The sequence below is a fragment of the Orbicella faveolata genome, unplaced genomic scaffold (assembly GCF_042242905.1).
Source record: "Orbicella faveolata isolate gen_17 unplaced genomic scaffold, um_ofav_v1 contig_12, whole genome shotgun sequence".
In the NCBI taxonomy this organism is placed as follows: Eukaryota; Metazoa; Cnidaria; class Anthozoa; order Scleractinia; family Merulinidae; genus Orbicella; species Orbicella faveolata.
The window spans coordinates 12,478,722-12,501,430 of record NW_028301539.1 but is presented as its reverse complement, the minus strand read 5'-3'; the positions used below and the strand labels follow the sequence as shown (position 1 = coordinate 12,501,430).

General features: G+C 38.2%; 1 protein-coding gene and 1 long non-coding RNA gene across 3 annotated transcripts in view; both read left to right on the top strand.

Annotated features, from left to right (window-relative positions):
• LOC110040734 (solute carrier family 2, facilitated glucose transporter member 3-like) overlaps positions 1 to 22,201 on the top strand; it is an 81,266-nt gene extending 59,065 nt beyond the window's left edge. Inside the window, exons 8-12 of one of the 2 annotated variants that reach the window (XM_020745998.2) lie at positions 347 to 451; positions 4,465 to 4,566; positions 8,827 to 8,899; positions 11,153 to 11,280; positions 20,962 to 22,201. In XM_020745998.2, coding sequence (XP_020601657.2) covers positions 347 to 451; positions 4,465 to 4,566; positions 8,827 to 8,899; positions 11,153 to 11,280; positions 20,962 to 21,156 — 603 coding nt within the window. In that variant the 3' untranslated portion in view covers positions 21,157 to 22,201. The remainder of the gene's footprint in view (positions 1 to 346; positions 452 to 4,464; positions 4,567 to 8,826; positions 8,900 to 11,152; positions 11,281 to 20,961) is intronic. The other variant, XM_020745999.2, reaches the window with a different exon arrangement.
• On the top strand, positions 11,292 to 20,152 carry LOC149116694 (uncharacterized). The gene is made up of 2 exons (XR_016205449.1): positions 11,292 to 13,417; positions 13,548 to 20,152. It is a non-coding gene; the product is annotated as an uncharacterized LOC149116694 (long non-coding RNA).
• Positions 22,202 to 22,709: the final 508 nt, after the last annotated feature.

Genomic DNA, 22,709 nt, shown 5'->3' with positions numbered 1-22,709 from the left:
GAAGGGCTACCACGAGTGCCCATTTACAGTAAGGACAGGTGAAATTTGTGAATGTGGATGATTTGTTGTATGAAGAAACGAAATAATTTACCTTTTCAAGTCCAGGTTGGGTTTATAGTTGGCAAAAGAAATGTCTCATGATGTACTTTTGAGCAGCCATCCAAGGGGGTTGAACCTCAGCATTAAGCTTAAAAGACCTTGTGAAACACTCTGTGAAACCTACAGCAAATGTGCATATGATTTCAGAAATTACTGTAAATATGCCACACCTGATGAGGTTGACAGAGATTTCAATGATACAGTGGAATTTCAATTTCTACTAGCTAACTGTGAATAACTTTCATAGGTGTTTTATTATTCCACATCAATACTTGAGAAGGCTGGTGTTAAAGAAAGTCGTGTAGCATCTTGCGCTGTTGGTGTTGTCAGTGTAATTATGACTGGTGTTACAGTAAGTACATGCTTTGATAGCTTTAGGATGTGTGTGCAATATCCAGACTTTTATTTTGGTCAGATAATGAGTTACTTGTGTCAGAAATACATTAGGAAAAAAATAATATCCCAATTTTTAATAATTGTCTCTTGATTAATGTAACTCGGTATATATTGTCCTCCAAGGTTTTTCATGTAACAAATATGAATGAAAAATATAAAACTTTAAGGTAAAAAGCTGTTAAAATTATGAGTCTAAACGTTTTCGATCTGTTTGATCATCAGAAGAGTGAAATAATATGCTTTGATAGCTTTATTATATATTTCACTCTGATGATGATCAAAGAGATCAAAAACGTTTAGACTCATAATTTTAACAGCTTTTTACCTTGAAGTTTTATATTTTACTGTTATCGGCGAAATGTATATAAATATGAATGAGTGAGTGCATACCTTAATTTGAGTGTCAATACTAAAATAGTTGCTGGTAGTAAAATAGAACTTTTCAAAAGACTTTTATAATTTCAAAATTTGTTATAGATGCGATTAATTAGCAATTGGCCCTTGAGTTGCACAAGTCAGGAAGTGATCGTGTTCGTGACTTCAAATCGGCCCTGCGCTTCATGCTCATCCAATTTTGAAATTACTCGCGACTGATTACTCCCTGGGTTGTGCTCCACACGGTCCAATTACTATTATGATACTTTGTACATGTATGTCTTTACTCTTTAAGAACTTTTTATGAAAATATTTGAAGTAGGTGTATCTATTAAGGAGGAGGTAACTTTGTTGATCTCCTCTAGAGGTGTAGTACAGACGTAAGCCCTTGGAAAGTATAGAAATTTGTTTTGAAATCAGAACATTCTTCAAATTCACGAAAAGAAAAAAAAAGTTATTTGGGACTTCCATTCAATACGCAACATTTTGGACGCCTTAGAATAGAGCGTTTTCACGTGACGTCATCAAATTCTTAAATCCAAAACTAAAGGGCCAGCAAAGTTTTTATCCCCACCGGGCATCAGAGGTGCTAAAGTTACATCTGCTTACAACTTCTCAGCTCATTGTCGGTTTTCATGTGACGTCATCAATTTCCAAAATAAGAAATTACCAATCCTCGTGAAGTTTTAGTTTCATCAGATGTAAGACCCTCTAATAACTTGACGATTTGCAACGTTTAAGCCCGACAGGGTTCCTCATTATGTAATGGAGCACGTCGGAATTTCCAAGTTTATGCGTTGCGTGGCATTAAAATGGCGGTTCGATAAGGCTGTCGAGTAAGTCAAAAGATGGGTTATTGCTCAAGTTTTTACTAACTAAACAGTTTTTGCTCTAGGCAAAGTATTAATTTCAATGTATCGGAGCTCTAGAGTAATAACGTTTCGTTTCAATGGCAAAACTCAATGACAGATGTTTCTGTTACGGCCGCCATGTTTGTGTCCCTCCGAGGGGTACAAACATTGCAACACCATACAAAGCTCTATAAATTTGAGTGAAACACTTTTCCGAATAACGCGCGGATGGAAAACCGTACAGACTTAAAACTTGGCGAGGTTATTTATATATCAATCATCTTTCATATCTCTTATTTTTGATGGCGTGACACTGCAAACCAGCCATAGCGCCCTTCGTTTGGAAACCAGCGCGTTTTGAATTTCAAAGTTATGCTGGTGCGTGGCATAAAGCTACGATCGCGTTTGTCGAAGAATATGTATTTATCTCGTGATTTTGAGCCATTTAAGACGTTGTCGTATTTGGAAAAGGGCTTATTTGAATGTTTATTTGTTCCGCGGAGATAATCATTGTCCCAGATAACCAAAGTAAGTTTCCGGCAGCCATATTGGTGAACCACAGAGGAACACCAACATGGCGACTCCATACTAGGCTTTGTAAATTTGCGCGGAACATTTATCTCAACTTTGGGACAACGTACACACATTAAACTTGGAGAACTGTCTTCTTTATTTATCTTCTGTAATATCACAATTTCTTGACCTTATCCACTGAATCGTTTTTTATTTTATTTTCTATTGCGCGTGACAATGAAAACGCTCTATACCATGATTTTTTTTTTTATAACAAAAAGAGCACCATGATTTGTTGGAAACAAGTCTACTAACACTTTTATTAGAGATGAAGAACTTGTTGAAAGGTAGTGATCAATAGAATTCATGTTCACATCAAAAACTGTTTCTGATCTAATAATATACATCCAATACAACTTATACAAAATATGATAAAATACAATTAAAAATACGTTAAAAGCCTTCTCAGTTTACCTCTTAATATTTGTAATTAACAAGCTGCAATGATTTCTGTTTTGTGATTGGCTAAATCAATGCAGAAAAGTGAAATTTAGTGCAAAATGCTTAAATTGGAAATGATTGACAGTGCGGACAAAATGAACTCAAGCTTGAAGTGAATTATGCTGGAGCCGATCACAACGGCACTACAAAATTCGAGTTGAAAAATAAATGTGAAAATGCTTAGTAGTCCAAAGCGAAACACGAGGAAGGACCCAACGAGATGTCCTAAGAACCTCCAACATCTTTTGTTACTTTTTAAAACCAAAGGTGCAAGCATTATACTTTTGCCAAAGATTAGGTAAGTTCACCACTCACTGACAAAACGCGGCAAACGTTTCGGCAAATCTAACTTGAAAAATGCCTACTGAAGAAGCTAGCATCAGACAGCAACCTGGAGAAGTCAATGAATGTCCTTCAGTACTGAGAAAATCTGTTTCGTGGTAGATTTTAGCTGCGTATTTTGGCATTTTGGTTGAATGAAGCAAATTGTGTTGAAGTTGAAAGGTTTCTTCTTGGTGAAGATAAACACAGATTAAACACGCATTTGATTACCCATAGCAATTGTGAGATTTCTGCTGTGATGAGTCCTATTTTGACAAGTTATTCAATTTTGTCTTTAAAAGTTGTAGGTCCCCTAAAGGTTTGCCATTCAGAGTCAACGATTGGAAAAATGTCGATTTACAGTTATTTCCTGGGTCAAAGTGTTTTGATACCCACGTAGATTTGACTGCTTTACTTGATGTTGTGTATAATTATAATCTAGATTTAGCCAAGCCAGGTTGTTTAAAGCCTGATTAAGCAAACACAGGATAGTTGATTTAAGGGGTTTTTTTTTAACTTGTTGGTGAGGTTTTCTGCTTATATTGTTTGACCTTCTGAGTTTGAATAATCTCAAACTACACAAAACAGAAGCAGTGAAAAACATTTTTATACGAGAAAAATTTATAGTACGGTTAACTTTTAATCCTGGGTCAGCGTTAACCGGGTTAGTTCCGAACAACGCAGCCCTAATTACAGTAAGTTGACCTTGTTTGAGCCTGCGATCTAATCGAAAAGCGGTTAACTTAAAAAAACACGTGGCCTCGATGAGCACAAAACTTGAGCCCGCAATATGGTCATGTGATACTGGTCAGTGGATACCTTGTTTTGACAGGTGTCAATGGACCATAGAATGGATGTCCAATATCAAAGATGTACAATGTTAACTAAGGCCGCATGTCCTATTAGCTGGTCTGGAGTATGGCCGCCATGTTGTGCGACAAGGTCGTCGTCGCCATCATCGTCGTGTATACGCGCCCACGAGCAATACCGCCTGCTATTTTCACCGTGAGAAAAACGACTCACAGGTTTCTATGAGTATGGGGCGTCGCTTGTCCTTCATTTTCCTGAAGGTGTTTGTTTAACATACTGTAGCAGGTGCAGCAACCTGTTAGAACTCCTTTAGAGTTTCGATGCTTTTCTTCATAAACTGCTGTAAAATCTCTCTCTCTCTCTTAATTAACCATTTACTTGTTTCTAATACACTAGATGACAATATGTTGCGTATTGCAGAATCTTCTCTAAATGTGTAGCTGGTTTGTATGTATTGCTCCACTCGAGCTGTATCTGGTTTACTTTCTTGTGTCTTTTAATTTTGATCCAGACCATGCATTCTGATGTACATGTATCTGTTTGTGTACATCTGTTTGGTTCTGAAAGCTTTCCCAATAGTAACATTGTATAATTTCAGGTTAAAACAGTTGAAATTATTGGAAGAAGGTCATTACTGCTGGTAGGATTTGGTGGCATGTTTGTCTTCTATGCTGTGATGACAGTATCCTTCCGTTATGAGGTAGGAGGGCGGTGTTGAAAAGATTTTTGTCTTAAGGTGATTCCGTAGTACTGCATTGCGCATCCCTACTGCGCACGATTTCCGCATCATTAGCGCGCGCACATGAGCGCGTGCGCGTACAAAACGTAAGAGATTTCCCTCAAACTAAGCTCGATAGCGAAATAAATGCTCCTTTTCTCTTAAAAGAGGACGGTGACCCCCACTTTTTATTTCATAATTTCAGTGAGAACAATATCCTCAATAACTGAGAAAAAAGTTTGCAGAAATCTATGGCTACTTGTTTGGCAAATGATTAAAATACTACAGAGGGAGACATGACGGGCCCAACAGCGCATGTCCAAATTATGTTTCCTTTAAAGGATAAAAAAAATGCAGGGTATTTTAGGACATTTTTTCTGGGACGTAGATCAATAAACAATCAAAGGATGTCAAACTCTGTGTGATATAACACGCTGCATTGAAAAATTATCGAGCTTATTTGTCGCGCACGGAAATTACCAAAAGTCACATAAATAACCGTATTTGTCAACATTAGGGCGTGAAAACAAGCACGGTGAGCCCTCTTTTTACTACGTTTTTAAACTCGTGGATGCGCGAAGCGTAGAAACGTGTTTGTTGCGGGGACTCCGATATGCAAATGTGTCACTCACTCACTCAGGTGTAGACACTGCTCGTAATAGACCAATTTCGATATATTAAAATTCAGCCGAAAACAATGGACCTCAGCACGAGGCTCTGGGGAATAAACCCCACAAACTCTGTAGTTATTCCCCAGAGCCTCGTACTGAGGTCCATTGTTTTAGGCAGAATTTTAATATATCGAAATTGGTTTATTAGTCGGCCCGAGCGAGAGCGCCCGAGTCCGACGCCATGTTGGAATAGTAACCGCGCCCGACGCCATATTGGAATAGTAACCGAGCCCGACGCCATATTGGATTAGTAACCGTGCAGTCAGTGCGAGCCTACTTCTCAATGCGTGCATCGTACCAGCCCGAATATTGATGATTTTGTAGCTTTTACACGACCATTAATATCAGGTGTTTCGTTAAATTGAAGTGGAGTTGACTTCGAATGTTCGAATTAGTACTATGGCCAACTTGAAGGCTGAATTTCAGGAGCATTTGAGTCGTCCAGGCGTCAAAATGACCAGGAGATGTGCATTTGTTTGCTGGAAAGTGACCTGAAAAGCTAATGTGGTAAGCTTTGATGAGAATGTGTCTTATTCCTCGACCTTAATCAGCTTATATGAGTGAAACGAACAACTTTTGATGAACGAAACAGCTATTGAATGCAAGACAGACATCGGCACCATTGTATGATATTGTAATTTCATTTTTGAGTTATGTTTTTTTAAAAAAAAATACCTCTTAGTCGGCGCGTCGGGTATGTTACGGTTCAATGGGTGAGTGAGTGAGTGAGAGATGTATGTATGTCACACCAATCAGATTGGATCTACTATAAACAGCCAATCAAATTTCTTGTTGTGAAGGTATGTGAGGAGCTACGATCCCGATACAGTTCAGAACGGCCATATTTATTCTTCTATAAAAGAGGAGGAAGTATTCATATATTGGGTTTACTTCGACATTTTCTGTGGGTTAGGCTGAGGATTTTAGTTAAATGAACGAGATGAGCCTTGAGCTTTGAAACAGTTCGTGAGTTAGTAGTATCCAAATGAACGGGATATTTTCATTTTTAGTTACAAGGGTAACTTGATACTTCTCCTTTTCACAAGGTTTAAATTCAATTAAAGGTCACGAATCGTCGCTTCTAGTTCTTAGGACATGTTTTAGAGGGGACGAGACTTCAGATTTAAAACAGTTCTAACGTTTACAATAGTAAGTGCGGGTAACGATTGTTTTGTTCGTGTTGCATGCAAGTATAACGAGATATTTTTGTTTTTCAGTTACAAAGTTTAATTTGACACTCTTGTTTTTCACAAGGGAGTAAATTCAATTAGAGCGGACGAATCGTCACCACTCTTTCCCACGAGATGTTTGCTATCTTTAGTAACAAATAGTAACTTAACACTTTTGTTTTTTATATGGTAGTAAATTCAATTAGAGCTGACAAGTTATCGGCTATTGTTCCCAGGATATTAAAAAAAAAAGCTTTCATTTCTGGACGGTTTTTACGTCTCTGCAGTAGCAGTTTAATAGTTTTATTTGATGACATTCATTTCAGTCCGATATTTTTAAAGGTAAAAAGTATGAAAACTGTTCAAATGTTCTTTGAAGACTGTGCGGCACCAAGTGTCAGAGGTTTTTTTTCTCTTTCTTGCTATTTTCATTTAAGTTGTGTTGTGTTGTGTAAAAAGGGTAAACGTACGATTCGTATAAAATGCGAAATAGTCTCTAAATTAACTTGAGTATTTTTGAGCAAAAATTCCTCTTGGGGGTTGGAAGGGTTTTGTGATCGGTGAGTGAGGGAGTTATGCATGTGCGCATGTCACACCAATCACAGTGCGGAAACGAATCAAATTGCCTGTTAGAAAATAAGATGGTATCTACATTAATCTGGAGACGTGTCAGATTACATTAGTTTGTTCAGTCAAACATTTTATGGCTTAGGTTAATAAAGATGGTGGATTTTAAGCTCGGTAATGAAATGTGACGGTGAATTAATCAACATGACACGAGCGTGGGACAAAGAAAAATTCTGAGTCCCCGACAGGAATCGAACCCATGACCTCCCGAACATCGGGCGGGCGCTCTATCCACTGAGCTAATGACACGAGCGAAGTTTTCTTTGTCCCACGCTCGTGTCATGTTGATTAATTCACCGTCACATTTTATGGCTTACTATTTAGCTATCTTACCATGACCGATGTAACATCGCATGTACATCATAAATTCCCAGTTTGTTTCTTGCTGTACATCACAACCAAAAAAGCTTGTTACATTAACCAAATCGTTACTGTAAACAGCTCCATGAATGCTCCTATCTCCGACACTTCGCACAAAAAAATAACTCTTGCACGCCTTGCGTGCTTATGTTTATAATTTAGTAACATCTAAACCTGAGGCCAGCCGAAATATTGTTTTAACTCTACGACGTTGTGTCAGCCTTGCAGTAGTGACGTATTATCGTTTTACTTTTCAAGTTTGGCTGATTAGATCTGCTGTGAGATCCAACGTTCAATCAAGCAGGACCTTCGTTCACCGCTTTGCATTTTAAACACTTAAGTTTTTCATGTTGAGTTGTCCATGTTCAACCGCCATCGAACTAAGTTTAGATTAAAGTTGCGTTCTCTATACTTATCTTGTTTATTTTAGTACATTAATCTGAACGCTAAGTGGGATCTGAAATGCACATAAACTTGGAAAGAAACTCCCAAATACTTGATTTTGATAAGCTTAAATGATTTTTACCCTGTCTTTTGTTTACACTTCTGCTTCCTGATTGAAAAGATAACAAAGGGAAAGGAACACCCTGTGAGCTTGTCCCCAGTTATTAGTTAATACTAAATACATTGACACTTCAATAAAGCTGTTATTATTATTGTTGGAACACATATTTATGGTCGACAGATTTGTCGGATCAACACTGAAAATGCTTGCAAAAGAGTCTACTTATTTTGATGTATTTTACGTACAATATATATATAGAGACAAGTGGTTCCACATTGGAAAAGAAGTACTGTCTCATAAGAAACCTTACCTATAACCTTAAATGAAATGCAATGAAAAACGTTGGTGAGCTCGTACGACTTGAATACTTGCAAATTTTTCCAGCTGGCAGATCAACATCAAGATCTGCTATGATTTGTTGGGCAGGAGTGTCCTCTGTGACCACTCCATGTTCTGCTGCAATTTTGCCACCCTAGCTATTCTGGACGTATGTCTTTGTAATTCGTGTGCAAAAAAAAAAAAGCCAACGAAAAAAGCCTACACTTTGTGAGTTAAGTGCGACCTTGCATGGTACAAACCCGGCTTGTTTTAACAGCATTTAATAATACACCAGTAATTGCAAGTTCACCAATATGTTTCATCTCTAGATTACCTAATCCACGAGCTTGGCCATAGGTCTCCTTTGATTAATATCTCCTTGTCCTGTAACAACAGCATACCAAGTTTCATCGGAAATCTATGGCGGGTTCTTTTACTAGGGAATCACCTTAACGTTATCGTGTTTCTTAGTGAAACATGCACTTTTACAAATTAAGGGCTTTCCTTTTTCACCTATCAGACCAGATTTTTTTAAATATCCTATTACATGTGGTCTCTATTGTTGAAATGATTTTGTCTTTGGTAATTGCAGAATTTGTATGGAATGAATAATGTATCTGTGGTGGCCACATTGCTGGTTGTTGTCTTTTTTCAAGTTGGTCCAGGTACAAATCTAAGATGAGTATGATATATATACGTTATTGGCCGACTGGGAGACCCGTATGGTGAAAAACTGTGACCGAGGTCTTGAAAATGCTGCCCGGGCCGCATTTTCAAGCCCGAGGTCACAGTTTTTCACTATACGGACCGACCTAAGCCGGACAATAACATGTTTATCTTTTTTTCTTGGGGTGAATTGTCTTACAAGTGGGTTTGTTTACGCAACTTTGTCATTGAATTGGCTTACGCGCCGTCTACAAACCATATGTAAAAAATCTAATGAGTGAGTAACTCAGATACTAGACAAGGAAAGATGTATTAAAGAACAGATTTATTTCGCACTACTTTATGTTAGTTGCATTTAGTTCACCAAACACTTTCTCCGAAAGTGTTTTTACGGTGTGAAGTTTCGTGCAAAGATTGAAGTTGTACTACAAAAACAATTTCTGTCAGTTGTTGCGAATCACTCAGAGTTTTCTACCGTAAACTGAGCAGCAGATAGCGAGGAAATTCGTTTAGTGTGTTCCACAGAAATTCTCTCAAATACAGCAACGATCAGAGAGGTGAACTCACTGAAATTGACTCATTTTTTACTTAAAATTGTACAGAGAGAGACGCACAGGATTTCGCGCCATTACAGCGCCGATCACCGAGCTACAAACAGCCAAACAAACTATTACAACTTCAAAAAACTCAATTGAATTTACTTACGTACAGTGACTTTCCTTGCCATTTAAAGGTCAATAGAGATAAACTTGCGTTGATAAATCGTCGATGGAAGTGTAAAAAGGGCGAAAGATTGACGATTACCGTTAATTTGTTCACGAAAATAGATCAACTCAATGGATTCCGCCCGCTGTGGCGGTCCGGATGAGAAAATTCCGCCCGCTCCAGGAACCAATCAAATTGCAGGATTTGTTGAATTTCGCCCGCTCACGAGCTGAGAAAAAGATAAATAGCAATATTACTATCATTTTTGTGTTTCAATTCAGAGAACAACTAGCGGAAAAAACATAGACATTTTTCCCAACTATGGTACATCAGGGACCTTAAAATACGAGGACGGGAAGGCCAGGATGGGAACGGCTGTGGACGCGGGAAACTTTCGCGGGTCCCGTTGTGTCACCAAAGACAAAATGCTTAAGATGTGCACTTTCGTAAAGGACAGCGACGTCAATAACTTGAGCTTCGTAAAAGCTATTCACAAAAGCAATAACTTCCTGTAGGCTAAAGAGATGGTAAAGAAATCCGAGTCTTATCCTATTAAGCTTAAACGATGGTGAGCAGACGATGCTGAATTTATACTTCTTTATAAGCGAAGCAAATATCTCTGTAAGTATTAAAATGTAATAAAGAAACCAGAATTTTCATACGAGAATATTAAATGAACAATCAGATCGACCTGCTTCAGATGGTTTTTACCACCGAGCGTTTGAGAATCCTGTTTCCGGAGAATCCTGACATTGAGTGAACATTTCAATTTCCATCTGTAATTGTAACAAGCTTTTGAAGCATTACAAAAATAAAGCAAATATTACATCAAGTTTCGGGTAGTTGAAGCAGCAACAACAACTAAACATCAGTTTGAAAATTTGCATTTTTGTTTGCTCGATAGATGCTTTCATGGCACTCATTCTTACAACGTTTTATCGACTGTACTTACGCTGATGTATTCTCAATGCACACAGTTTGTATTTCATTTTGAGCTTCCATAAAGTTGACAGTGACTGAACAGTGACTGAAATACAAATGAACAGACAATGAATATTTTTAATCACATCTTTTTTGTATTTCAGCGTACTATTTCTACACTACAATCACGAAAGACGTAAAGCCAATAAACATTCTCATCAATATAACTGAAAATAAGGTCGACTGGACCATTTGCAAGGGCAAAACAAGAGCAAAATACTCACGTTTTCGATACGAAGTCAAGTCGGGCGAAATGGCCCTCGACGAGACGACAAAGGCAGAGAAATGAGTCGAGAGTTCTCGTGCGCATGCCCGGTTGGGTAAATTTACTTCTGGTAGCCGTCCTAGCTTGTCCCGCCCTGACATCTTAAGGTCCCTAATGTCAAAATGAGAAATGTTCATTATATTTATCTGAGCGCACTGTTGTATACTTATTTGAGTGGGTTGATTTCTTTCATAATATTATAACAGATATATTGTTGACTACTGTAGTTGTGACGGTCAAAATATTTTTAGTTTTCATTTGGAGGCTTTGTCTTGTTATCTCATTGTATCTTCTATTTTAGGTGCAATTCCCTGGTTTATAACAGCTGAACTCTTCTCTCAAAGCTCCAGGGCTGCTGCTGTTAGTATAGCAGGCGTTGCTAACTGGCTGTCAAACTTTGTGGTTGGACTTGTATTTCCATCATTGCAGGTAATTTCATTATTGAAACCTAACCATGTGGTGTAAAGATCAGCATTGGAACCCGGGTATTCCTTTCTGTTGTTGGTTTTGTTTTGATATTTTGAATGCGTTTTAGAGCAAATGCACAGAAAAATCGAGCAAGATTCGAAAATCGCGGCCATGGTCAAAAATGAAACCAGTCTTAATGAGCCCCTCCCAGGGGTTTTAGGGAACATGGGAACAAGAGCATTTACTTTTAGGGAACAGGGGATACTGTCAAATTATTTTCAGGAAGCAAGGGAACTCTTGACTAGATTGTTGGGATCAAGGGAACACTAAAATCGACCTATAACTTTTTTTTTAACTTTCTGAGCCCCTACAATAAAATATCACGTCATTATAACCTAGGAGTCGTAGGTCCCTTTTCACTTGAGTGTCATTTTGGGAATGTTTGTTTCTGCCATGTGACAGAAAAATATGTTGAGAATGTTACAGCTGATCATGACACAGTTCGATCGAAGTAATCACAGTTGTACCAATTACTGCATGGAGCAATTTATTACAATGGGCAAAACCGTACGGAGAGATGGAGCTTTGAACTTGCGTATCTGGAGATAAGCTTATTGGTACCACAGCTGAGACACAAGGCCCTCAAGGAACTTTTTCATCGGTTGCGATGGGAGAAGAAAAAAGGATTATCTTACGAACAACCTGACCGTGTTGAAATCGAGCTTTTTTTATACCAGAGTTTATACTTTGTTTTGTGGTTGGAATTACAGGCGGTTCTATCCAGTTCTAAAAGGCAAATCTGAGTTCTGGGAGATATGAGACGGACACAGGGGAAGGAAATCATTGTAATTAATCAAACCTATTTCGTATGAAAGTAGAATAATCTCTGGTCTCCTTGAAAGTAGTCATTTTTGTAAAGACACGTAGAGACTGCACATACCGTTGCCGTACAGCAAAATCTTAATCATTTGAGTTTGGCAAGTAAAACACTGTCGTCAACCTAGTCCCTCACGGCCAAAGTAGCCGTAGTAGCATCTCGCCGTAGCGTATCTTAAAGTCCTTATTACTTTTAACTGCTGCGGTCCAGATTTGGTAAGGATCAGTTCATTGGGTCAAGGGTCACGACTTAAAGTCACGGTAACGTCAGTCCGTGACGCTCCTTGATCATAATCGGCTGTAACGCACAGCGATTACAAGATCACGATTACAATTCAATCAGTCAGTCAGTCAGTCAGTCAGTCAGTCAGTCAGTCAGTCAGTCAGTCAGAGTCAGTCAGTCAGTCAGTCAATCAATCAATCGCTTTATTAACGCGATATTAAAATGGGCCTTAACGCTGGAGATTTTTAAGGGGGGGGGGGGTGGAACTTGTCAATGGCAGTTTACCCTACCTTTTCTATGTTATTTGTATTTTACGGTCCAAGTGTGACCGTACCATCTTTATGCTTAAATCCAAAATTCTTGTCATGATACGATTGCCACATTACAAAGCGAGAAAGCATTTTTTGGTGGACAGCAGCTACAACTCTTCCAGAAATCCTCAATTCGACTCAGGTAGACTTCTATCTTGAAGTATCTCGATTACAGCTAAGCAAAGGAACCATTTTCATTAACTCCGGCAGTTCTGCAATGGCCGCCAACAATGGTAATAAACGACGACGTACTGCTCTCCATGATTCTTCTATTCTATGACGGACTGTTAACTTACGCAAAAAAATAGATCTACTGATCAAGAGTTGTTGATTTCACCTCTTTTTTCCATGCCAAGAGGGTCACGCATTGTAAGGACAGCGCGTGACCAATTTACTAGATTAGAAACTCTGGAAACAGTATTCTTTTCAGATTCAGGAAATGGGTAGTCTTATACTTAGGAAAATATTTAGCACATAATTATTATGAGCTGTTACCTTTCCGAGCAACATTGCTACTAGACACGGCGAACGTGGAGCAAGGGCAATCCACTCCTCCAATTAATGGTGTTTTTTTGTGTAGCTTACACGATGTGTATAGCCACACTATTGTACGAGCTGATTTATTTATTTATTTATTTATTTATTTATTTATTTATTTATTTGTCTTCGAGAGTTAGTCACGTCGTCTTGTGTCGTACGGCGCACTAGCCAATGTGGTCTCTAGTTTCCCCTGCTTTTAGTTTTAAAGGTAAGTCGTATTTGATTTTGAGCTTGGTCTTGAGTTCTGCATCTTATCATTGCTTTTACGTATCGAAAATCTAACTTCGTAATTAAGTACAAATAACGAAACCCGTGTGCAATTGTTGTTTCACTTTCAGGTGTTCATGCAAGTCGACAAATCGAGACAACGGGAGAAAAGTTCCTCTCGAAAGCTAGGACAGACTTGCCATGTGTCCAGTGCAGGTTCTAAGGAGCCGTTGAACTTTTAAAAGCCAATATTCACTGCTTTGAACCGTCAGAAGTTTAAAATGTCTCGATCGGTGACCACAAATTCAAAGACAGTACCGCTTGAGTTTGAAAGCAACATAAACCACAGACGCCTTCTCAAGACTTTCGGAAACAGGAGGGTAATATATTTCATCGTTTTACATTTGGATGGAATTAGTGGAATTACTTGTTTACAAATGTAAGTCACGGAAGAGGTCATTCAACGATCAGTTGACTGTGAAGCCGTCGATTTGCGGAATATATTTTTACCCTTTTGAGTAAGTACGCTTCTTCGCCTCAGTTTGAATATGAACTGTGACCTTTTCTCTTTGTCCAAGTTAGATATTCAAAAGTGAAATAAATTACCATGTCAGAGTTACTTAGAAATCATAATCACATTGTTCGAAAAGTAAGCTTAGTGTATTTGGAGATTTAGACAATGATTTCTTTGCTATTTTTTTTAATTAACATTGTTGACCGTACATTAATTATTCCATGAGTCCAGGTTGGATATGACACGATGGATAGCCAACGAGGCATGTAGCACTGAGTTCACTATAATGATTTCATATCCATCAAGCGTGAGTGCAGAGTGCACTACTGGGATGGTTTGGGGATTGACGTCGCTAAAGCAATATGGTAATAAGGCACTATGGCACTATGGGTGGTGCATGTACCTACGTTACTTCTCTGAGTACTTCAAAAAGCTATATATTTGTTTCAGAAAGCTCCTCGCTTTCCTTGTGGTACTTTTTTCTTCAGAACAAAACCAATATTTGCCCTAAATGCATGCGCAGATTAATAAGCCTTAGTGTCAACTACATATCAGGTGAGAGATACATTTCATACAAGATCACACAGTAACGTTAGGCGCTTTTCCTTGTGGTAGCACCCTAATAAGTCATACGCATGCGTTCTAGCATCGTTAGCACGATACAAGAATGCTAGGGTAACTGGGTGTCTTGGAATAACGCCTAACTTGGTTCAAGAAATATCATCTGTTGTTTTTAAACTACACTAGCGCGTTTATTTCATCCTTAAATTGTCTCTGTCAAAGAGACCAAAATGTTCATACCCCCAGCCGAAACTCCCCCGAGTAAGTGGCGTTAAAACTTGTCAAATTGTACAAAAAACCCAACAGACTGCTCAAATATTGCTGCAGACTCCGTGGCACCTACTGAAAGCATAAATTTTATCAGTCTCTGAGGGGACTCATTCACCGATGAAGGATAAAATCTCGGTCAAGTGGCGCTGTTTACTTTCAATACCTCTCGTTGAAACGCTTCTCAGTTGTATTAATCGATATCAGTGTCTATTTTAAATATAGGTGGTTTTATAGTTAACGCCAAAGGTGGCAACAGAACGTGCTGTTCCGTGACAATTTGATGATTAGATTAATTCTTGTTTATCGGTCAAAAGAATATTTGCGTTTTAAATAAAGCAATCGTTCCGCTTCCATTTCTTCATCCGACATTCAACTTTCTCCCATTTATCTCCAGCTGTGAAAAGAATACTAGCACATCTTCCGTGTGTTTTCGAGAAAACAAGAGTTTTAGGTTACGTACCTTTGAGAGGAAAACAAAAGTATCAAGTTACAAACGTTTTCTTGAAGAGTAAAATTGTCACGTTGGCTGCCTAAATGTATAATTTAATTTAAAATGAGCAAAAATCGACGTAAAACACTACAGTAAAATTCGAGAACTGTCTTGACAAACGGTAATTAACTTTAAGTTATTCTTGGACTGTGAATGAAAATACACACATCAAACATAGACACTGCTGAGATTATGTCTCATCAAAATCCCTAGCTGACTAGCAAGGTCAATACAAACCAGGAGTGAATGGCAGGGGTTATATAGGAACTGTGTTATGTGTACTGCGTCAGAGGTATACATTACACTCTGCACTATCTGAGATTGTCTCAATAGTCATTAGTGCAGAGTGCACTACTGGGATGGTTTTGGGGGCTGCCTGCCGCTAAGGCACTAAGCCGCTATGGCGCTATGGACAGCAGCTATGTTTAAGGTAGCGCCAATTGTCCCTTTTTATTGCAAAAGTGAAACGTTACTTTGGCTGCGTAGCTTTTAGAATTACACACAGGTCGGTTCAACAAATTCAATCTACAATAGTGTGTTTGTCAGGGTTCAAATGTATTGCTTCTCCTTAGCGGCTTGTTTATTTTTTGCCTTAATTGTGTCTGTAAGAGAGACGAAAAAATTCCCAAGTTAGTGGCTTTAATACTCCGCAAATTGTAAATTTGTGACAAAAAAACCCAGGAAAGTGCTCAAATATTGCTGCAGACTCCGTGGCACCTAATGAAAGCGCAAATTAATTTAATCAGTTTTTGAGGAGACTCATTCATATCGGCCAAGTAGCGCTGTTTATCTTCAATAGTTTTCGTGGAAACGCTTCTCAGCCATCAATATCGTTGTGTGTTAATTTTGAATTGTTTTATTGTTAACAACAAAGGTGGCAACAGAAAAAGAAAGTGATATTTCGTGACTATCTGATAATTAAATTAGTTCTTGTTCATCGGTGATAAGAAAATTTGCATTTTTATTACAACAACATCGTTTCTGTTCCGTTTCTTCATCATTACATTAGATATTTAACTTTCTTTCCTCCTTCTTTCTTTATCTCCAAAAAATAAGCACATCTTCCGTGTGTTTTGGAGAAAACAAGGGTTTCATATTACATGCCTTTGCGAGGAAAACAAAAGTACCAAGTTACAAAGTTGGCGTGAAGAGCTAAATTGTCACGTTTGCTGCTTCAACGTATTATTGAATTTAAAATGAACGAAAATCAACGTAAAACACCCGTAGTAATTTGTACGTAATTTTTGGAACTTGAATGAAAATACAACCTTGAAACGTACACACTGCTAAGGGGAAAAGCCGTAGCAGACTACCAAGGTAGACACAAACCGGAAGGGAACCGAGCAGGGGTGAGTAGTTACGGGACCACCGTGCCAGAGCTATCAATTGCGCTCTACACTATCTGTGATTGTCTCGCTAGTTTTTCATGATAATTCAGTTTTATCAGTATATCTTGTAAGCCACACATGTACGCACTGCGGACCTATTTTTTTCGTTCCTTTCAAAACACCGATTATCGTATAGAGGCCAAACTATTTTCTGCCGCTTCTGTTTGCTCAGTGTTGGACAATTTACCGAACAAGTTTCTTGGTCCATTGTAAAAGTTCATGATATTTTCGTTGAAAATCAAAGCTAATTCAATTTCATAATTCAATTTGAATGTTTTCACAGGTGTAATGATGCACTGATTTTCTAAGATGAAAGTGTATTTGGGCTGCAAATTTCTTGCCTTATGCCTTTTTCAACCCGGATTCAAAGATCAGTAATCGGCTAGTTTTATTAACTTCTTAAAAACGGAGAGCGAGGTCATTACGGGAAAATCTCAAACTGAGGCCTTGCCGTAATGTCCGAGCGGTAGCGAGTTCAATACGGTAGGCCAAGGTTTGAGATTTTCCCGTGACGACCGAACGGTCGAGGTTATTAAGTTGTTTATTATCAGGGCCGTAGCTTTCATGAGGCAAGACGAGGCAATTGCCTCGTCTTGATTTTGGCCTTTTTTGTTAACAAATTGTAATGTAAGATATTATTGTAATGTAAGTTATTAAAAAAATCGTAAATAATGTTAGTATTGTAAGTTTTGTTATTATCGTTAAATTGTAAGTTACGTTGACATTGTAAGTAGTAGGTAATTTTTGTATGTAATGTAATGTAAGATATTGCAATAAAAAAAAAAAAAAAAATCAAAAACACTGTTGCCGACAGTGACCGCCCGATTGTTTACATCTGATGATCCTGGAAGTTGATTTACACTTGCCTGTGTTAAAGCGAGAGAATCTATTTGATGAGAACTAACTGTGACGGAGTTCAATATTTCGGTAATTGTTGTGTCTAAAATGATAACTTAAAAGTTTCTTCGTGGTGTTCCGCTCAGGATGCATGACAGATCTGGCGATGGTGCTTTTCACTTAGCGATTTTAGCTTTACGTAAGACTCTGCAAACTTTGATTGTTTTTAGTGCCACCCATATAATAAATTACTTTAACGGATAAAACTGCACCCATGTCTGTATAGTGCAAACGGGCTCAGTTATAGACATATTTCGGGAAACCCGTTCACAAACTTAAGACAATCGCCAAAATAGTTCGCTTGCCATCGCCCAACTGACAGGCTATTTTTTGGATAAATTTTTAAAAAAATTTTTAGGCGCATTGCCTTCTGCCGTTTTCTGGTTTTGCCATGTTTAGCACCTTTCATAAACATACTGGAGACTACCACGAGCCATAAGCTACTTGAAGTGTACGGTGACTCGGAATTTCTTTTAACGAGTATGTCGAACATTTATGTAAGAAACTTGCTAAGCGTATAGGCGTCATGAGATCAATTAGGGATTACCTACCTTTCAATGAACGCATACTTTTATATAATGCAACTATAAAACCCTTGTTCCTATATGGCGGAGCAGTCTGGAGTATGACATCCAAAGCAAACATTAGACGAGTTTTGCCATTACAAAAGAAAGCTGCCAGGACTATACTAGATGTAAACACTAAGGAAGAACGAACTGTTAGTTTATTTAAGAAGCTGAACTGGATGCCTTTTTATGATGAAATCAATGTTAACAAACTGTGTGATATCTTTAAATGTCTAAACGGGCAATGCCCAGAATATCTATGTAATAAGTTAGTTCTTGTAAGTGACACATCAGTAAGATCCTCGCGTTGTGGTCACATAACACTAACTGCCCCAAGTACAACAGGAAAACAGACGGGAGTAAAACCTTTTTAACATCATCAATTTTATTATGGAATTCTCTACCCCTTAAAATAAGATCCAGCGGAAGCATTTACTGTTTTAAATGCAAATATGTCGAGTACGTTAAGGTGGGGTCATACGCTAATATTGACCATTTTACAATCTCTTAATATTTAAACTTAATATTTAAACTTTCATTTATTATATATAGTTGGGAATTTTTAGAAACTTTTAAATCATTGTAATTATGGATATACATGTATATATTTGTAATTTTTTATTGAAAGTTTTTTCATATTGTAACTTTTTATTGTTTATACTTTGTACTGTACTTAGTTATTCCATAATTCCTCGTAGATTTCAGCAGAGGGCCACTAGTTTATCAGTGTATACTGTCATGTGTCACCCGCTCTAAATAAAGTTTATTGATTGATTGATCGATTGACATCTAAATCAGACCTCATAACGACGTCTTCGAACACCTGTGAGAGTGAGAGTTGCAAAATGGAATTCATGGCCGTGAAGATATAATCAAGGCTCGCTTGAAATAATTTATTTGTTAATATTTCAAAATTTTCTTAGGAATTGCATGTCATTTTCGTGCATCAGCTAACAAACACTTTACAAGTGGAAAAATGGTGATAGTAAATCATTGATCCCGACATGCGTTACGTAGGCTGAATAAAAAGGTCATGATACTGGCCGTATAGTTGTTGAGGAGTGGTTTACGGGTATATTCAGGAACTTAATACAATTAATGGTTTCATAGACGAGCGTTCATTTCAGGTTTAAGGGATGATTTATTATAGTTCATGAAATATTCTGTACAGTAATTAAGTATATGCTATGACCTGGTGATCCTTATAGACCGAGTCTCAATGATTAACTTAAATTTGTCTTATAATTTTATATAATGTACTCCTCTGTTACCACATCCACCACAGCATTAGATTAACCGAATTAAAAAACCTTAAAATCAATATTTTGCTACTGGAAGCGGAGTTTTCTGAAGCAACAGTTTATTAAACCGCTTTTCGCTCACGTGTCATTGTTTTGTTCCCGTGACAATATGCAAATTAGTTGGAATTTCAGAAAAAATTCTCAGATTTTGGGGGTGTTTTTCAAAGCGCCCGCTGAAAAACCCGAGCAAATTTTTATATCTCGTGCAAGAGAAGTATTTCGACACTTGGTAGCCATAAAATGAGCTCCATTCGAGCTCGGCCACATAACGAAGTTTTTTTGCAATAGGCCACGTTCGGTATATCAATATTCTAACATGGCTCCGAGGCTTTCAGGACAATCTTCTATATTTGATGGTGTTTTCTTTGTATCCAAGTCTCTTTTGGGAATTGAGAGACAAAAGAAACCCCGAAAGCCTCGGAGCCATGTTAGAGTATTGATATATCGAACGTGGCCTATTATAGACTTAAGCTTGCTTTGCAACGGCTATTGTCAAATCTTCATCAAAGGATATGTTTTTGCGTAATGACAGCTATCATCTGCAAGCGAAAAAACAGACAAACATAGAGTGCCAAAAACGTCTTCTTTTAACATTAGTTTCTAATTCCCGAAGATATAATTTTAACTGTTAACGCGAGGACGTTTTTGCAATGCTGTTTTTTGCCAATTTATTCGGCCATTTTATGGCCAGAGAGAGCGCGAAATCTATTTTCCCAAGTATTCCTGAAAGTAGACCGTAGTTAGAAAAATCAACCCCAAAACCTTTGAAAACAAATAAATACCTCTCTGTAAACTCGAAATAAAAGTAAGTTAAATTTTGACTGTGGCCACGCTTTGCTCGATTTTTCTGTGCATTTGCTCTCTCTAATAGCGGAGCTCCGGCGGCCCGAAGGGCCGCCAAGCCGAGCCCCATACCCATATAGGAAAGAAAAGGAAACCCATGAGTTAATTTTCTCATGGTTATCATGACTAGCGGCCATACTCCAAATAATAGGAGGACAGAGACATGCAGCCTTGGTTTACCATGTACCTTTTTGATATTGGACATCCATGTTATGATCAATTGCATGACACCTGTCAAAACAAAGTATCCCCTGACCAATGCACCTAACCATATCGCGTGCTCAAGTTTACAGCCCATTGAGGACACCTGTTTTTTTGAAGTTGACTGCTGACCAAGTGCTGGCTTTCGATTAGATTGCGGGCTCATATCCAGTTAACTTGTTGAAAACAGGGCAGGATTGTTCGGAAGCCGGTTAACGCTAACCCAGGGTTAAAAGGTAACCGAATTATAACTTTTTCTTCTATACAAATGTTGTTTTGCTGCTTTGTTTTGTGTATATGGTGATTATTAAAGCTCAAAACCGAAGGCCAAGCAATATACAGAAAACCTCACCGCAAAGTTACACGAAATCAAAATTCTACCTTTTCATGGGTTAGCTTAATCGGCTCTGAACAACTCGGCCCAGGAGCTACGCTTTTAGGCTGGCCTAAATCTATATATTAAAGATACATGTAGACGTGCTTTTAACAGGACCATCTTTGTTATTTCATTTAGGAAACGTTATATCCTTACACTTTCCTGGTTTTCATGGCATTGCTGGCCTTTTTCTTTGCTTTTACCTTCTATCTGGTTCCCGAGACGAAAGGAAAAACCATTGAAGAAATAACAAGATGCTTCAGGAATGAAAATGATCAAAGTTTTCATGACAGAATCGAAAAAGAGAATAATGTAGATGAAGACAACGAATAAATGAGAAGTCATGCCAGTAATCATAATGTCCATTGAAGTTTAGATCAGTTACTTCATTTTTGAAATGCTTGCTTGCTGGTAAGTTACTAGCCTGCAGAACAGGGGTAATTTTTTTGCTTATTTTAGGCGAACAGAGGCGAATGCGGGGCGCGCGCGAAGTGCAAGGCGCACGCGAGGAGAAGAGCGCGAAAAAAATAACGCCTGTATGCAAACTATTATTCAAGCTCTTGTGGCATTCAAGTATGAATGCTGCTACCCAATTGGTTGCTTACGCATCACGTGATCCCCGACTGTTTTTCAAATAAAACGCGGGTGTCGCATCATCTTGTTCGGTGAACGAAGCTATTGAAGAAGTCCTTCGTTTATTAGTGCAGAGTGCACTATTGGGATGGTTTGGGGGTTGACGTCCGCTAAAGCTATATTTCATCAAGGTAATAAGGTGTAAACTTTATTGTTAGTTCAATTAGCTAATTTCAAATAATCAGTTAGTCTTGCGGGCAGGGGGGCTGGGGGCTGGGTGGGTAGGTACCCGTGTGGACTACGCAAAACGGGGCATAATTACGTTGCTCTTTACATTACATGACAATACTAGATATATTTTCGAAAATCTCTTGCTATCCTTGTGGTGCTATTCTCTTAAGAACAAAAGTAATTTGCTCAAAATGCATGCGCAGATTAGGTAACGTCAGTGTCGACTATATGATAGGTAGCAGATACATTTCACACGGGATTTCACACGAACGTTGAGTGCTTTTCCTTGTGGTGGAGCACAACATGTAAGACGCATGCGTTCTAGCTTTGCTAGTTTGATAAATTTCGTTCCGCACTTTTTTTTTTTTGTTGAGTGATACCACACTCTCATTTTGACCGGATATAGCAGCTATATATTTCAGGTAACGTCAGCTCTCCTTTTTTTAATGCAAAGAACGCTACTCTGACTGTGCGTATCTTCTGGAATCAACACTAGCTCAATTCAAGAAATTTCGTCTGCTGATTTAGAACTGTTGTGTATTTGCCAGGGCTCAAATAAAAGAATGGAAAGATATTGCTTCTCCTTAGCAGCTTGTTTGTTTCCTCCTCTGTGAAAGAAGGCAAAAAGTTCATATGCAGCCGAAACTTTCCCGCGTTAGTTAAGGTCATTCCCCAGTATTGCATTGCGCATCCCTACTGCGCATAATTTCACGCGTGATTAGCGCGCGCGCATTAAAAAATGGCGGCTTATTTGTTTACAGCTGGACCTCGCCATAGAGGTAAATCGTCATTTTCTCGCAATCAAGTATGGTGACCTATCATTTTTTTTTTCTGTTTTGAATTGAGTAATAAATTTCTCTGTGTAAATTAAATTTGGACCAATTCTCAGTGTAGGACAAAAAGCAATCGCCGGAAACGTGAATTTAGCAAGCAATCGTGACTACAATCGTGATGCTATTTTAAGGATTTATGTGGGTATAAACAAGGTGCTGTTGCTCCTGAACGAACATGGGGACCCCTCATTTTTATTTCAAAATTTAAGTTCCTATAATATAAACAATCAATAGGCAAAGTTTCACAAA